Source organism: Lemur catta, chromosome 8, assembly GCF_020740605.2.
Source record: "Lemur catta isolate mLemCat1 chromosome 8, mLemCat1.pri, whole genome shotgun sequence".
NCBI classification, from domain to species: domain Eukaryota; kingdom Metazoa; phylum Chordata; class Mammalia; order Primates; family Lemuridae; genus Lemur; species Lemur catta.
Genome location: NC_059135.1, coordinates 100,094,782 through 100,113,052, shown reverse-complemented (window position 1 = coordinate 100,113,052; position 18,271 = coordinate 100,094,782). Strand labels below are relative to the sequence as shown.

The 18,271-nt window shown below is 36.0% G+C and overlaps 1 protein-coding gene across 5 annotated transcripts in view; it reads left to right on the top strand.

Moving 5' to 3' along the window:
• WDR33 (WD repeat domain 33) overlaps positions 1–18,271 on the top strand; it is a 98,967-nt gene that overhangs the window by 62,569 nt on the left and 18,127 nt on the right. For 4 of the 5 annotated variants that reach the window (XM_045558844.1, XM_045558847.1, XM_045558846.1 and 1 more), the window contains 4 exons: positions 15,531–15,657; positions 16,761–16,915; positions 17,014–17,092; positions 17,531–17,641. In XM_045558844.1, the coding sequence (XP_045414800.1) occupies positions 15,531–15,657; positions 16,761–16,915; positions 17,014–17,092; positions 17,531–17,641 (472 nt within the window). Of the gene's footprint in view, positions 1–6,840; positions 7,720–15,530; positions 15,658–16,760; positions 16,916–17,013; positions 17,093–17,530; positions 17,642–18,271 lie in introns of those variants that run through there. The other variant, XM_045558849.1, reaches the window with a different exon arrangement.

Sequence of the window (18,271 nt, the reverse complement as noted above, 5' to 3'; positions counted from 1 at the left end):
CAGCTTTAGGCAATATTCCTTGGCTCATCACTAAGTTACAGAAGGAAATCTATGCCCCTCAGCATTTTTTCACTTCTCTGTACTATACATAGTCAAGGCTTTGAAACCATTTTTATTATGTTCTTTAGCTACAATTATTTTCTATTCTCTTCTATTTTAAAACTCTAAAAAATGAAAACCAAAAAATAGTATTCCTACTGTGAATGATATTTCTACTATTGATAATAGAAACAAGTAGTATAATCAAGCCTTAGAGAAGGAATGATACCTGGTAATTATTATCTTCAGGAAAAAAATAAAAAGGAATGATAATCTTGTGGCAATTTAAAAAAAAAGTTGTTCTGCTTGAGAATGTTTAAGATCAAGTAAGATTCTGTTTTCTTTAATCCATTGTCCTGTGAACTGCTGAAAATAATGCCATAGTTTAAGTTTGCTTTAGTTTTTCTTTAAATTTCTAATTTTTCTTAATGTCATTAAAATCTTTATCATAGCAAATTTTTAGATTTTTAATTTTGCAGTTTGAATAAATTGATTTTGTTTTCATTTTTTAAGGCATTCTTTTAAGTCCACTCATTGTTTTCAGTTGAATACATTTTCAAAAATTTTTCTCAGAAACAGAACTTGAGAGGTAAATTTCAAAATTTCTTGTGTCTGAAAAGGTCTTTAATTTGCCATTAAACTTGATTCATAGTTTGGGTTATGAATTCTTGGTTCAAAATCCTCTTGGCTCAGAATTTTGAAGGCCTCCATTATCTTCTGTCAGTTTTGCTCATGAGAAGTAAGATGTGATTCTGATTCTCATTGTTTTGTGTGTATCCTGGTTTTCCTCTCTGGGTGTTTTAAAGTCATCCGGTTTTCTTTGTGAACTTTTTTTTTTTTTTCTCCTGTGGGTATAGGTATAAATATTTTGAACTTCATCTTTCTTTGCACACCTTAATCTGCAGCCTCATCTTTATTCCATTCAAAGGGTTTTTCTTCTATCTTTGATTATTGTTTCCATTGTCTGGGCTTGTTTTATGGGATTCTTAGTAGATGAATATTGGGCCATTTGAAGCTATCTTGTATTTTTTCTTTCATATTTTATGTTTCTGTCCATAAAATAGATTTCTGTTTTTCTTCCAGAACACTAAATTAGTGTTCAATCATGTCCAATATGTTATTCAGCCTTTCTGATGGAATTTTTAGTTTTATCAACTCTATCTTTAATTTCCAAGAACTCCTGGTGGTTCTCTGATCTTTTTCATAGTGGCCTGTTTTGGTTTTTGTTTGTTTTTAATGAAATACCCCTTAAAACTTTTAGCATAGTAATTGAGGTGTTTATGTGTTGTTTGGTTTGAAAATCTATTGTTCCTGTTTGTTTTTCCTAATGTCACTTAATCTGTTTCTTTTTCCTAGTCTTTGTCTTTCCTGCAATTTGATTTTTCAGGTGATCCTTACCTGGCCATATATTTGAATAATGGTTTGTATTGGTTAGTAGAAGTCACTGTCTTGCTTTTTCTTTTTTTTTTGTTAAGTTCACTTACCTAAAAGATTCCTTGCCTGGATGGGAGACCTCACTGTGGGCGTGCGTGTATGTGTATTTGTGTGTGTGTGTGTGTGTGTGTGTGCGTGCGTGCGTGTCTGGATGTGTGTCTGGGTGGTTAGGACAGTCTTGGAGGAAACAGGCTACTGCCACAATTGCCAAAGTAAGTGGGCTGTCTCCGAGATTGAGTGCTTAAGTTTATTCCACTCTTTAACCCTTTCTATCCCTCCCGTTCCTCTTTCTCTTTCTCCTCCTCTTCCTTCTTTCCATCTTCAGGTTCATAGTGTGACATTTCCGCAAACTTCATGCTGCTTTACTCTTCATCCTCAAACCCCACTCTAGGGTTTCTTCCCAGACTTAATTTTGCTTTCTTTACAAAGCAGTTCTCTGATGTAAGTAAGGACAGCTTGTCTACATAAACAGGTAGTCAGAAGGGGCCACGTGGACTAGTTGCCCTTTTATTGCCCTTATTACTTCATCACAACCTTTGTCACTAGCTATCTTGTGAGTTTAGAGTCCTTTTTAGCCTGATAGCTTATAGCCTTCTGTGTATTTTTGGTTTCATTTTTCTTTGCTCTGGTTCATTCATTTATCAGCCTGTGCCCATCTATTTTTAGAGAATACCCACATTTTGAAGTCTTTTCAAATTTTCCTAAAATTTGTGGTCCAGTTATAACAGTCTTGGGAAATAAATGCATCCTTTGCAATCCTTTGAAGTAATTTAGGAAGTGGCTGGCATACATCATTTCATTTAGTACTAAAATCATGATTTTATTCCAAGGCACAATTCGCTTTTCACATTAGTGACCTTGAAACAATTTCCCTTACCTTCCTACTGTTCTCTCTACTTCTGTCATTTCTACATTTCTTAAGACATCTTACACATTAAATGTTTAATCATATATTTGAAGCTTAAAGTAATCCATGGCATTGGGGGATTTAGAGGTTAGTGATCAATTAAGATAACTGAGAGACATTTGAGCTAAACCTAGCATTTTTCTTGTAGGTTTTTTTTCCCTAAAATAAGTTAATATTCTTTAAAAATAGAGAAAATGCAGAGATTCATCAGACATTTATGCCATAAATAAAGAGTGATTGGTGTCATCTTGTTAGTATTGGAGATAGCATTTTAGTCTAGTGGAATCAGTAGTTATATTAGAAGTATTATCCATGTTAGTTACTAAAAACAGTTATAATGAAGGTAATGGTGGTCTGCCATTTTAGGTTTTCCATTTCTGAGAGAAATGGTACCACATCAAATCTGGTATTTGGGTTGGTTGTTGGTAATCAGAACTCTGTGTTCTTTTTTCAGAGGTAATTTGAAAACTGAAATTTGGCAGTCTTGTATAAAAGTTTCACTTTGGGGAAGTACTCTCAAATCGAGCCATTTTCTGCTTCCCCGTATTCTGTTCATAGTAGTAACAGTTTCGCTAGATAACTAAGTCTGTATGAAAGTATCCCCATGGTCACCTTTTTTAGGGCTGAGATCGGATCAAAATGAAAACTTTTTTTATTCATTGAGTGTTCAAATTGTATGCTAGGCATGGTGCTAAGTGCTGCAAGTATTTTATTTAATTCCTAAAACAACCCAATAATTGAGTAATAATCTCCATTTTACACATGACAGTAGTAAGACTCAGCAAGATTTAAGCAAATTACATGAGGGCATAACTAGTAAGTGACATCTGAGGGTTAAGTAGATCTGGTTTATTCAAAATTTTTTATTGTTAGCTGTTACATAGCATATGAGCACTGAACAAAGAACCTATTTGTATTAAATTATATTTAATGTATCCTTTTCTTGATTCCAAATGCAACTGATTTGACACTGTACATATGCTCCTGTTGGACAAAGCTAATTTCATCTCTTGGTTATTCCCTTTTTTTTTTTTTTTTTTTGTTAAAATAGAGACAAGATTGTGCTCTGTTGCCCAGGCTGGAGTGCAGTGGCGTGATCATAGCTCACTGCAACCTTGAACTCCTGGGCTCAGGCAATCCTCCTGCCTTAGCCTCCCAAGTAGCTAGGACTACAGGTGTGCACCACCATGCTCAGCTTTTTAAAATTTTGTTTATTATAGAGGTGGAACCTTGCAATGTTGCCTAGGCTGGTCTTAAACACCTGGACTCAAGCAATCCTCCTGCCTCAGCCTCTCAAAGTGCTGGGATTACAGATGTGTGCCACCATGCCTAACCCATTTTGTTTTTTAAACAACGTGTACAGATCTTTTTTTTGCTCTCTGGGCTTTCTATCATTCATTGATTTATGCATTCAATAAAGAACAAGAAGATGGCACATTTTAAACACTTCCACAAGGAAATACTGGTATTGTTTATGTTAAGTTTAATTTGAACTGGTTTGGATTTTCCTGATAAGCATTACTTAGTTTCCACATTTCTGGAATTTTAAGGTGTTTTTTTTCCCCCCTTCTGAGATTTATGAGTAAAAATTTTAAAGTTTTTATCTGTCTTTCTTTTGTGCTTATACTTATAACAAGACTTTGGCTAGGTAGAGAATTCTAGATTCAGAGGTTTTTTTTGTCCCCACTTCAGCGCTTCCAAGGTTTTTTTCTCTATCTTCTTGCAGCCAGTGTGTTGTTGAGAAGTTTAATGCTATGCTGTGGAATGTCCCTCAGTTGGGATTTATCTGATTTTCACATGATTAGACTTGAGGTTGTGGGTTTTGGGAAGGAAGATCACAGAGGTAAAGTGCCATTTTCCTCACATCGGGTCAAGGGTGTGTGCTATCTACATGACTTGATGTTGACCTTGATCTTCTGCTTGAGGTGGTGTTTGTCAGATTTCTCTAATGTAAGGCTACTCTTTTTTCCCCCCCTTTTCTTACTACACTCTCTGGAGTGAAGTCATAGCACACAGCCCACACTTAAGGGATGGAGAGTAATAACACTACCTCTTAAAGGTGGAGTGTTTGGAAATCTTATGCATGAGAGATCTGACTCTTCTCCCCCACCTATTTATTCAGTTATTTATATAAATATCAGTATGGACTAAATAGATAGTTATTTTATTACTTTTTTTTTTTTTTGAGACAGAGTCTCACTCTGTCGAACTGGGTAGAGTGCAATGGTGTCATCATAGCTCACTGCAACCTCAAACTCCTGGGCTCAAGTGATCCTCCTGCCTCAGCCTCCCAAGTAGCTGGGACTAAAGGCGTGGGTCATGATGCCTAGCTAATTTTTTTATTTTTAGTAGAGATGGAGTCTTGCTCTTGCTCAGGCTGGTCTCAAACTCCTGAGCTCAAGTAATCCTCCCCCTCAGCTTCCAAGAGTGCTAGGATTACAGGTGTCAGCCACTGCCCTCAGCCCCAGAATATGTTTTTAATATGATAGAACTTAGTATAACCAGCTCCCAGTTGAGGTTTTCTCAGTTATATTTTTGCTTTGTGGAGCATGTGTCATCTCAGATTACTCATGTATAGAAAAAAAATCTTAATAATAGCTTGAAATTACACAATCACCTGGGAAAGTGTGATGGACAGGCACCCCCAGCAGTATTTAGGGGTTCATGTTACCTTGTTCTGGTAGAAGAACATTTTCATCACTGCCATTGTTACTTCCTGTTCTTCCAAGAGGTGAGTAGCAGTAAGTGGACAAGATTGTAGAGAGCCACATTTACCAAAAATTTGTGAATGTGCCTAAGAAGATTGTGGAAAAACACAGATTCCAAGTACAGTTGATGCTGTGAGCAACTATGATTACCATGAGGTTAATTATGTCTACTTTGACCAAGATTATTTGTTGCCTTTAGGTTTCCAAATTTTCAATTAGAAAAAAAGTATCCTTAGTCTAGCCAACTGACAGTGAACCAGTTTACCTTTTTACCTTGCTTTCAAAAGGAAGGCTTATCCTAGAAGAGCTCCGGAAGTATCATCGAAAACCCTTTGTTTTCCTTCTTGGTTTTGCTTTTTCCTTCATATTTCAGATGTGGTTAAAGGCCCGTTTTTGTGCCCCTCTGCAGTCTCCTCCTTCCTCAGAGGTGCCCAGTCTCCTGAGTTGACAGACAACATAATAAGCTAGTGTTTCAGTCATGGCTTCTCTTCATTCTTGGACTGGGTTATCTGCTAGCACTAATAACTCTGTTATTAATGAAGTATAGGCATTATTCTTTCCTTTTTACATTTTTCTGGTTTTTCAAATGATTACTATATACTTATTTTCTTGACTACTCTGTATATTGTTATTGCATTATAAATGTCTGCAGAAATGTTGCTAGAGAACATTTGACTGTTGAATTATATGCTCACAAACATGCACACACACACCAGTGCACCCTTTCTTATGAAGGATTTTGCTGCTGCTTTCTGCATGTTTTTGGGACACCAGTATCTCCCATCTGAGACAAATGGCTGAAGTGCTTTATAATATTGGTGTTAACATCAAAGAACTGGAAGAATACAACAGCAGTAAGGTTGAAGAATATTTGGTTGTTGCATTCCTGTAAGCATCTTTAATGAATACCTTCCAAAAGAGCCTTTAAAAAAAAAGATTTAAATTTTAGAAAAGCCCACAAAGGGGAATTTGCCAGTTGGCACAAAGCAACACACTTCAAAATTGCTTCTTTCTGGTTATTATAATTGAAGAATATAGAGGATTGACACACATTCTATACATCCTCAGGCAATGTTTTAGAAAAATATTGTAGATTTTCTAATAATATCGATCACCTGATTTCACCCATTTCATAATCCTCAAGGTTTTTCTAAATCTAGTCTTTAAACTTGACTTACATGGCAATTGTGCTCTTCCCTGTTTACACTCTTCCCTCACGTTATTGTATAAAAGTTTAACAGCAGTCTGATGTATAAGTTTCCACAAAACTTATGCCTGTGTTTTTATTTGACTAAAAAGTTACAAATTTCATCATACATTCATAAGATTTGTTCACTTTGATGCCAGAAATAATTAATTACATGGCATTAATCTTATGAGTTGTATGCTTAATTTCAGTTTCTTCCATGTGAATACATTGCTGGTACAAATCAGTAGAAACCATTTTACCTGCATATGCAAATTAAACATGTGACTTAAGTAGACATTGGCAAATTTATGGTACATCTACCTCCTTACTCCTTATCCCATTTGAATTTGCACTTTTATGTTTGTGTATTAGTTACTCTTCTGACAGCATACATTTCAAAATGTTATAACTTGAAAAAACACTTCTGTGCCACCACTCAGTCCTAATCAAATCCTTACCTTTTGCCATACTTGGTTGTGAATTTTTAATAAAGAAGTGCACATTACAGATATGGTTAGGAGGCCCTTTGGGTGCCCTTCCTAAGTCTTCTCCTCCTTCCCCAGAGGAATCCATCCTCCTGAGTTGAGGTTCATCAGTACCAGACAACAGAAGTAGCTAGTGTTTCAAGTTTCTCGTATCTGTCTTCTGATGGACTTGGAAGTGTTCTGAGAAAAGAAGACTCATAATCAAGTCCCCCTACAGATTTGTAATATGTATATATTACAAGGACTGAAGGCTTTCAAACATGGAGAAAGTTGTCCATTTTAAAATTCAGCATTGCTCAATTTATTTGACCACGGAACCCCTTCACCCACGATTCTGTGCTGTTGCTTGGAACATAACGTTGCAAAAACACTGCCTAGAGGTGTACCCTTCCCAGAATTAACTTTCCATTTAATTCTATAGTTTTTCATTAATGTAACTTTCTAGATTTGGATAACAAAGATGCTAATAGAAATCATTCTCAGTTGATGTTGACTGTTGGATCATGGTGAAAATAATTTTGCATCAAAGGAAGGTAAAATGCTAATAAACTGCATATTCATTGATTAGCATACAAGTTAACTTATGCTTCTTAATTTTTTAAATTTTGAGTCCTCTGATCTACTGAAGTGTCTGGCTGTTGACCAAGGCTTCTCATACCCTTTGTCTTAAACTGATCTGTTTACATTTTATGTTATTGTGACTAGAAGTAGCCTGAGTTTGTTGTTAATGTTTAACACATTTTCTTAACAGTTCTACTGTTAATGTTGTACAAGATGGTACTTGAATTCTTTGTTTGCCTTTTTTCTTCCTGTATTAGAAAACCTTGGTGCCTTGTGGAAGTTATGTATAAAAGAAATTTTTCTTAAGATTTGTTCATAAAATGGCCTGATCCAGGAATAATAAAATGGGAAAATGGATACTATTTCTGACCTTCTAATAAAACTCATTGTATATTGGTTTTCAGACTGTTCACCGAGCCTTGGGATCCTATGCACTGTCTTAAGGTAGAGCTATCTACCTGTGTGGGATGACAGGTTCCTTAGGATCCTATGAGGCTGTCTTCAGATGAGGTGGAGGAGGGGTGAAGTTCTGAGAAAAATGCCCAGGAGCACAAAGTTTACATCCAATTTCACAAAAACAAAACGAAACAAAAAACAAAAACACCTTCCCTTACTGGGTTTCTAGCCTGCACTGTACTACACTTTACGGTTCTGGGATAGGAAATTATGAACAGAAAACGCTCCACTATCCACAAAAGTAAGTCTAGAATATCTTTTCACCAACTATCTAAAGCCTAAAACATTTATCATGTTATTCTCAGAATTTTAGGGTTTATTGAGGAGTCTCTGCCTTGCTTTTCTAGAATCTCTTCTGTTTTTAACACTTTGAGCATTTTTTCATTACTTAGGAAAATTATCTCATTTGCATTCTGCGCCTTGCTGTTTCAAGCGTGGTTATGTAGCATATTGTTAAAGGGGAGAGGGATTTTTCTGTTTTTATTTTGTGGAGAAAGGTCTCTAAAACTGCATCAGTTTATTTTTTTTTTGCTTAATTTCCATCTTGATCCAAAAAACTTTTTTATTCTGAGTATTAATTTTCTTAAAAAGTTATCGTTCCAGCACTATGTAATCCTACAAATACTCCCCCAATGTTTAGTCCTTGTTTTGTTTGGTCATCACATATTTCAGAGGTTGAGCGCCCATAGTAGGAGCCCAATAGATGCTGGTATCATGCACACTTATTTTGAAGTAATGAATGAGTGGAAGAGTACATGAATGTGTGAAAGAATGATCAAATGGGAAAAGTGAAATCGTTTACTTCCTGTTTGGTATGAATTTTAATGCATTAATGGTTGCTTTCTGCAAATAATTACTATGAAATAATAAGTTGAACATTATTTCTGGCATATTAAACACAAGTTAATCCACAAAGCGATGTTACCTGCGTCCAAGAGATGTTAATTCTGTCACTATTCATTTAGCTAGGATCCTGAGAATATTTAGCAAGATAATTTAGCTAGCTAGGAAATGATTCAGAATTCATTGCCATCAAGGCTTAACCTCTAAAAAATAACTCTGTTATGGAAGGTTAATTTGGAATTTATTTCGGTGGAATTAGGTTGCCATATTCTTTTATTCTTAAGGCCCTGGTCTTCAGAATCGATCTGATTACTTATTAGTTAGTTAGAAGTAATTGTTATGTATTTATTTTTAGATTTTTTTTCCCTAAATTATTTTCTTGTATAGTTCTGAGATATGGAAAGGAGTACAGAAGTTTTCACATACAAGCTCCTCAGTTGAGAAAGTGGAAGTTGATTCATGATTGAAATCGAACAAAAGGAACTATTCTGCCACTTCATTTGGATATTTAGTGAGATGAAGAGAGGATTGGATCAGGAGGAAGGAAGTCTGGGCCACCTCCCACCACTGCTTAAACCATTTAGGCCTCAGTGTTCTCATCTATAAAAATTATAGGGCTGGATAATTTTGCAGTCTTCCCTAGCTCTAGTGTCATTTAAAGATAATTTTTTGTTGTTGCTGTTAATTGTGCAACTGGGAGTGAATAAAAATAATATGATTATGGAAATTCAAAGAGAAACTTTAAGGCCAGTTGTCCAATAGGACTTTTTGTCATGATGGAAATATTCTATATCTATCCTGTCCAGTATGGTAGCCACTAGTCACATGTGACTATTGAGCACTTGAAATGTTGCTAATATAACTGAGGAACTAAAATTTTAACAAATTTAGGTAGCCACATGTGCGGGTTAAATTCTTAAGTATTTGTGTTCAAAGGGAATTCCACACACAGATCTGTGACAGTCTTGCTCTTTATAGTAATTTACAACTGGAATCTCTTAATTTTAGAATTTTGCAATTGCGTGTCCTAGTTTCACTATTGATATCTTCAAGCACATTCTATGTTTCCAGTTGTAGTCAAGCAGGATAAGATGCTTTGACCTTTCCCAGTGATTCTGGACTCTTTACTTGATCACCATGTACCTATATCACTGGCTTCTTTAAAGCTCTGCCATCCTACTGAGGATTGTGTGTGTCTACCGCAGTCTACCTCTAGACTTCTGTCAGTCCCCTGTGGGGCCATACTTTGTGCCTGTGATAGGCTTTGTAGTGTCTGGAGCAGGGTTGATGTTGTCCAGACATTTATCTTCACTTTTTAGAGACTTGATTCTGAGAAGTATAATTAAGTGCTACTTTAAAAAATAGTCTTCTGTTAGCAAGAAAATTTTAGTCTTAAAAACTTTAGCCATTAGCAATATGTTTTTAGTATGACAAGATCTAATCACTAGGCTATACAAAGTGTTACCACCTGAATTTTCCATTAAGTCTGTATTAACTACTTCAGGATTACAAATACTACATTCTTGGAATTTCCATGTTTGAGAGTCACAAAGATCTTTGAATAATTGTATCCTGATATTCTGTACCTTCAGAAATGAATGATCAAATTTAGTGTAGAGGTGTTCTTTAGGGATAATGTTGGAAATAAGTTGTGTGTTTGGTACTTAGCCATTTTTCTATGAAATAGTAACTTATATAAGATAAAGTTTTTATATTTGGCTTGCCAATTCACAAAACCCATAATATCCTTGAAACTTAATTCCACTGTGCTGTGTCTGAGAGTATCAATGCCAAGCTGCACCCCTGCTGAGCATCTCGAGCACATCTTCCTGGGACCACAGCGCTGGTTAGTTCTCTACTGGCAAATGAAGACCTAATTGATATCAGTCATTCCCTTGAGTTTTGAATAGAGGGAAACAAAAAGCAGTTGCTATTAAATACAGTGATAAAAACACATATTAAGAAACTTCAAGGACTATAGAAGAATAAATGCTGCTTTATTCGCATACCATTTCTTCCTAAGCAATTACTAGCTTAAATTTTCTTTTATACATACGGAACCATACTATGCCTTGCTTTTTCTGCCTATATTTTTTTAAAAGGCTTATTGAGGTATAATTTACATAAGGTTACATTCACCCTTTTAAGATATACAATTCTATGAATTTTGACAAATATATACACAGAAACCAAGATAGAGAACATTTCCAACACCTCAAAAGGTCCCTCATTCTCCCTCAGTTTTAACAGCTGGGTTGTATGGAATTATATGGATTTACCTTAATTTTCCTGAATAACACCTCATTGATACACATTAGGTTATTCCAGGTCTTGGCAATTTAAACTAGGTGCAGTAAATATCTTTGTACATAAAATCTTGGTATGCTTTTGTAATCATAGGGTAAAATTCCTAGCAGAGGATTTGCAGGATCAAAGGCTGTGTGCCTTTAAGATTGTGATAGATATAACCACACGGCCTCCGCCAAAAGTTGCACTCATTTACTTTCCATCCAGTCATGGATGAGACTGCTTGTTTCTCTCTCTTATGAACATTGGATGTCACCAAGTTTAACGTTTGCTACTTTGATAGGTAAAACATTACCTAGCAAAGTAACTTGCATTTAATGGTATTTTTTTCTCATATTATAAAGCATACTAAAAAAAAGTACACACACACAATCTAACCCATATTATTATTAAAACCACAATATCACACTAGAGGAAATGTGAATAGGAAAACTTCATCTTTGTTTCCACTATCCCAGTATAATTTTCATTTCCTGCTTATCCATAACTACATTTTCATAACCATACACATGTTTTTTGTAATCATTGTCACAACATATGTATAGTTTGTGTGTGTGTTTTGTTTGCTTTTTAGTGCACATTATTTCACGAGCTTTTTTCTTTGTTTCCAAAATTTTCATTTTAAAGTTGTATGATTCTTCTACTTTCGGGCTATGGCAAAATTCATTTAATCATTCCACTTCTAAAATTTGTTTCCAGGTTTTCACTGTTATGAATAAGGCTTCAAATACTATCTTGTACATATAAAAGTTTTTAAAAATCCTCTTATTTTCTTAGGGTAAATTTCTAGTAGTCATATCCTTCTGGATCTAAATGTATAAACATTGACAAGAGAGGGTAGAATTTTATCATTTGAAATAGTTTTTGTCACTTCAGTGGAAATTCAGTAACTTTTTCTCCCTAAAGAAGGAAGCAGTTGCATTATCAATTTTCTTCTGTGCCCACTTAATCTATTTATTTTTCTTCTTTTTCACTTTTTAAAAAACTTATAAGAATGATGAATGCTGCTTGTAAAGATCTCACATGCACTTTCCAGAGGAATCTACTGTTACTTAGTAAATTTTTAAAAATTGAATTTTTTTTTCAATAGGTCATTCATGTGTTTCAAACAATATACAATGAAAACTCTTCTTACCCTTGTCCCCTCAGCTACCTAGTTTCCCTTCTTGGAGGCAGTTAATATTATGAATTTTTATGTATTCTTTCAGGCATATTTAATGCATTTTTGAGCAAGTATATGAGTGCACAGTGTACGTGTGTATGTATGTGTCCCTTTTCAAGCCACATACATTAGATGCTGCACATACTTTTTTTTTAAACATATTTGCTTAGGTAACTTATTTATTTGTATTTAATTTTTTTACAGTAGATAATACATGCACATGGTTCAAAAGTAAAATAATGTAAAGCCTAAAAAATGTCTCTTCCTGTCCCAGTTCTCTGTTTCGTACCATCCTTCAGTGAGTCTTTATGTATATAGAAGCAAACAGGAAGTTATATATTCTTAATCCCCCCACCGCCCCGTAACTCTTAAACTGACCTTTTCATTTCTAAAAAGGCCAGTCCTTAACAGCAGAGGCTCTGGGGCCAGCTCCCTGCATTCAGATCTCTCGTCTGCAATGGTGTGATCCTCAACAAGTTCTTTAACTGGTCTATGCTTTATACATGTAAAATGATGAGTTGGTATACATACTTTGCTTAGAATAGTGCTATATGTGTGTGTTTGCTAGTATTATTACTTTTATTGAGAATAACCAATACAATAAAATCCAGCAATTAGTACCAGTCAGTTTGATTTATAGTTGTGATGTGTATGGATATGGGTAAATTTCATGGGATTCCTCACTGCTTGAATTTTACTTACATAAATTTTAGAGAACTTTAGAAAACAGAATTAAAGCAACTGAAGTATATTTTGTTGGTCCTTCTTTATGGGTTGATAGTTTTTTACTTTTCATATACTTCTTTAAAATAAGCAAATATATTTTAAAACTAAACAGAAATACTTTCTCTGTGTATTAAAGTTAAAAGTATACCCAAGAAGTTGAGGGTAGAGATGGCTCCTAAGAATATGAACTCTTTTGCATAGTGTATTATAATTTAAAGCTACTCTTACGGATTTTCCATAAACTTAAATTTGATTGCTTGTAATTCATACATAGCTACATATAAGTTTATTTTTAGGTGACAGTGGCCTGGAGTTTTTAAATTCCTTGGCCACATCTATTTAGGGTCAAATCATTAATTAAAGTTTCTTAAGGCAAGCAAGGGGCTAAAGGGACTGAAATGTATTTATATTTCACTTGTTCCATCTTCAGTTATTTTTCTTTTCTTTTGAGAACAGGGTCTTTCTCTGTTGCCCAGGCTAGAGCGCAGTGGTGTCATTATACCTCACTGCAACCTCAAACTCCTGGGCTTAAGCAATCCTCCTGCCTCAGCCTCCCCAGTAGCTGGGACTACAGGCGCACACCACCACGACCAGCTAATTTTTTGTATTTTTAGTAGAGATGGGGTCTCGCTCTTGCTCAGGCTGGTGTCGAACTCCTGACCTCAAGCAATCATCTCACCTCGGCCTCCCAGAGTGCTAGGATTACAGACATGAGCCACCATGCCTGGCCTTCAGTTAATTTTCTTAATAAAAGACCAAGCAACAGCAAAACCTCACTTCCCCTTTCCTACCCTCATATCCCAGTTACAAAATATGTTTGTTGTAGAAAATATAAAAACATGGAGAAAGAAGAATCACCTTGGTACCCTCCTCCCTCAGCTTAATATTTCTGATAAGCATTTGGTGTGTCTACTTCTTGCTTTTTTTTCTGTATTTAGATATGCTCACACAGTCACTCATGTTATTGATTTGTTTGCCTTTTACAGTGATGGTACACACTGATTCGTGTATTTTTTATTTTATTTAATTTTTTAGATTTATTTTTTATTTTTTTATTTTTTTACTTTTTTTTTTTTTTTTAGTAGACGTGGGGTCTCGCTTTTGGTCAGACTGGTCTTGAACTCCTGACCTCAAGTGATCTTCCCACCACGGCCTCCCAGAGTGGTAGGATTGCAGGCCTAAGCCACAGCGCCCAGCCCTGATTGGTGTATTTTTTAAAAAATAAACTTAGTATCATGGGCACTTTAATCATGTCATTAAATGATTTATAGGATCATTTATAATAGGTGCAGCATATTCCTTTGAGTACATATGGTACACTGTAATTTGTAATATATTTGTGTCTTATTCAGAGGCATTTATTAAAAATAGTAAATTGCATCAGTAAATGTACTTGTAGACAAATCTTTTTGGATACCCATTGTTTCCTTATGATACAATCTGGGACATGAGATTATTGGGTTATGGGAGACACACTTTTCATGCTTTTAGTACCTACTATCAAACTTCTCTGGAGAATTTTTATCCCCCTATGTGCTTGTCAGTGTGGGGTATTGTGTTGGAATAAGCCCACAGCCATTTGAAATGTAAATTTCTCCCCTTCTGGACTGTACAAATCACTTCCAATGCTTCTACACCATTTCTTCCTTCTCTGCTTTTGTCTGTATTCTTCTGTATCCTTTCGTTTTTCCACCTTAGAATTTCACAGAAGCTGGATTTGATGCAGGTTAGAGAAGGAAGCTGCTTCAAATGCTCTGCTTCACTCCTCACCTGTTTCTTAGTGCATTTGCTATATAAAATATTTGATTCTGGGGACTCTGTACAGCTCCCAGTTTTTAACAAAATCATACCTATTTCAGTTTTGTAAATTATGTGATTGTTTTGTAGTTAATGTATTACATTTGCGAAGTGACTTCATGCCTTAGCCTAGTGGTTGAGTGAACTAACTATCTCGAATGCTGCAGACCAGGTTGAGATCCCTACTCTTGTTGGCTAGCTGTGGAATCTGCGATACGTTATTTAACCTCTCCAGTCCTTCTGTTTCTTCACTTGTAAAATGAGATAATGCTAATACTTTACTCAGGATTTTGTGAGGATTTAAAAGGTGATTCTTATAAATACTCAGTACACTTCCTAATATATACTAAGCACTCAATAGGGTAGCTTTTATTATGATCTCATCTGATTATCGCAACGTTTGAATCAAGCAGGTATTGTTTTTCTCCTGCTTTTCGGTAAACAGCAGTGGAAAGCTGGAATACTTTTCCTGTCTTCATATCTAGAAGGTGGTGGTGTTTAACCCTGAATTTAGGACTTTTGATCTGTAAGAACTACACAAAGTGGGAAAACCAAACTGAATGACAGGGATTGTGCCTAATTAGGATAATTGGGAATAGCATGAAAAGTTTAAAAAGCTTTATGAGGCGCTTGATAGGTACAGCTTCCAAAAAGCCTTGACTGACCTACCAGCAAGTAGGCAAGAAGATGTGGTTAGTTCCAGGAGAAGAGGACTGGTTCCTGTGTGTCCCAGCATAGGAGGAGAGGATTCTGTATCCCAAAGACTTCCAGACACAGAGGCCAAAGAGTCGTTTTTAAAAAGTTTAACTTGACTCAACACTGAGATCAAAACATCTAATAGGTTTCTCTACTTTGGTTTAAATTGCTTTAAATGCATATGACTGATTAGGTTTTTATCCCAACTTGTTTCCGACAGGGCATGGTGCTGATGTGAAATGTGTAGACTGGCATCCAACCAAAGGGTTAGTTGTTTCAGGAAGTAAAGATAGTCAACAGCCAATCAAGTTCTGGGATCCCAAGACTGGGCAGAGTCTTGCAACACTGTAAGTGATAGGAACCCCCACCTTGATCCCTAAACAGAAGGGAACAAAGCTGTCTGTGTTCTTTAACTTTTAGCTTTCTCTTTTCTTATCCTGAAAAAGTAGTTTAGACAACAGATGGACTTGGATCTATAGACTTATTAATTAAATATGATTTGTTTCTAAATTCCTAATGAAATAAGGCTTGATTTTTGTTCTGCCACATAGTTATCACAGGGGGTGGGGGGGAGGAGGAAGAGGAGGAGGAGGTGGAGGTGGTTATTACTGTTCTAGTTTACTGTCTCTCCTCATCAGAATACCTTTTGGCACTGTGTGGAGTTCATGTGTGTGCCCCTTACTGTTAGATACAGTCCAGCCTTCGCCATCTCACTACATCTATTTGTTAAAGAGGTTTTCCCTCCATTTTTGAACCAGTTCTCATTTTTTGTCTAACATGCTTACTTAGGATGCAGCTACATAATATAGTTTTCTCTTTGAATTACTTGTAAACATTCACAGTTATGTGAATATATTAACTTTTTTTGACCTAGCAGCTGTATCCTGGTACTTTTGATTGGGAAGTGAACCATATTTGGAGCAAATTGGTTGGAGTAAGGATGCCTTCTTGCACAGCTCCAGTGGCCACAAGCAATGTAGGATGCCTTGTCAGCGGTGTCCCTTGGAGATGGGCCGTGTGCAGGCTTTGGGTTGTGGCATTGTCTTTAGTTCAAATTGACTCCCAGCTTAGGCGGTGCTCATTTTTATGCTTTGTCTTAATGAGAGGAATTTCATTGACTTTTTAAAATTTAATGAGCTTTATTGAATATTAATTTATGTGTTCAAGTTGTTCACCTGCTCAGAGATAAACTTTTCTGTCCAGTTTAAGCTCTGCTATTTTAACTGGTTGATGATGGCTATGCTTAGATAGTGGACATTTATTTCTGTCGTTGACCTATTTCTTTCAAGTGTACTTTCAGCTGTCGTCCTGTAATGTTCCATGCTTTCTTATTTCTAGGCCAAACCTCTTGCCATCTTGATCCATGTTCTTTCCAACAAAAATGGTCATTATATTGATTTGTACTTGTTTTGAATTCTGAAAGTTTATTTTCTTGGTGCTTTGTTTCTAGTCATGCCCATAAAAACACAGTAATGGAAGTGAAATTAAATCTCAATGGCAATTGGCTACTCACAGCATCACGTGACCACCTCTGTAAACTTTTTGACATCCGAAACCTGAAAGAGGAGCTTCAGGTCTTCCGAGGTCATAAGAAAGAAGCCACAGGTCAGCAGCCATGAGGTGTTCCCTGCCCTGATGACCGTTGCCTGTAGCGTTCTCAGAACCTCATCGTTTTTGTGTTTTCCCATGTTTTTGTTTTACAGCTGTGGCCTGGCATCCTGTTCATGAAGGGCTTTTTGCCAGTGGAGGGTCTGATGGGTCTTTGTTATTCTGGCATGTTGGGTATGTAAGATTTATTACGTAATGAAGTAGTGTATTTTTATGAAGAGAGTACCTGAATGTGTGCAAACATGATGAAGTTTGTGATTTTTTTTTTAATTGTTCATATGTTCTGTGTCAGAGACTGCCTGCAGTTTTCAATTCTGTAAATCTAGCTTGGAATAGAAAATTCACCTCTATTTGTGGATGCGGAAGTCATTAAGGGAGAATAAAATAGATTTCCTGGTTTCTGATTGGTAAAATAATGCTTGAAGCATCTTCCCTTCTGAAGTGCTCTTTGGATAAAAGAATAAATTTCTGATGACAAACCAATACTCTTCTGAAACGTGTAACTAACCAGATTCAAAGGAACAGGCTTTGGTGGCTTTAAGACTAAAAGAAAATGCCATTTTTTTTTTGTAACTTTTGCGAGAAAGACTTCTTTCTTTGGTGCTGTTGCAGGGTAGAGAAAGAAGTGGGTGGGATGGAGATGGCCCATGAAGGAATGATCTGGAGTCTGGCCTGGCATCCTCTTGGACATATTCTCTGCTCAGGCTCAAATGACCACACTAGGTAAGCTATGTATTGAAAAGAGCAAAGAATTACTGTACTCATGAAGCAGGAGGAAATAAAGATTATATATATTTATTTTTATTTATTGATTGGTTTGTATTCCAACTTATTCTTAGAAGCATTAGTGGTTTTACAAATACTTACATTGTAATAAGGAGATTGGATATTGAATATGACTTTGGTTATTTGAAATTTTGCTTTACCTTTTTTTTTTTTTTTTTTTTTTTGAGACAGAGTCTCACTTTGTTGCCCGGGCTAGAGTGAGTGCCGTGGCGTCAGCCTAGCTCACAGCAACTCAAACTCCTGGGATTAAGCGATCCTACTGCCTCAGCCTCCCGAGTAGCTGGGACTACAGGCATGCGCCACCATGCCCAGCTAATTTTTTCTATATATATTTTTAGTTGTCCAGATAATTTCTTTCTATTTTTAGTAGAGACAGGGTCTCGCTCAGGCTGGTCTCGAACTCCTGACCTCGAGCGATCCACCTGCCTTGGCCTCCCAGAGGGCTAGGATTACAGGCGTGAGCCACCAGACCCGGCCTGCTTTACCTTTTGATTAAAATAAAACCTTTTCACATTTTTAATTTTTAGAGAAAGGCATTGAAAAATTTATTGTGTTTACCAAAGGGCT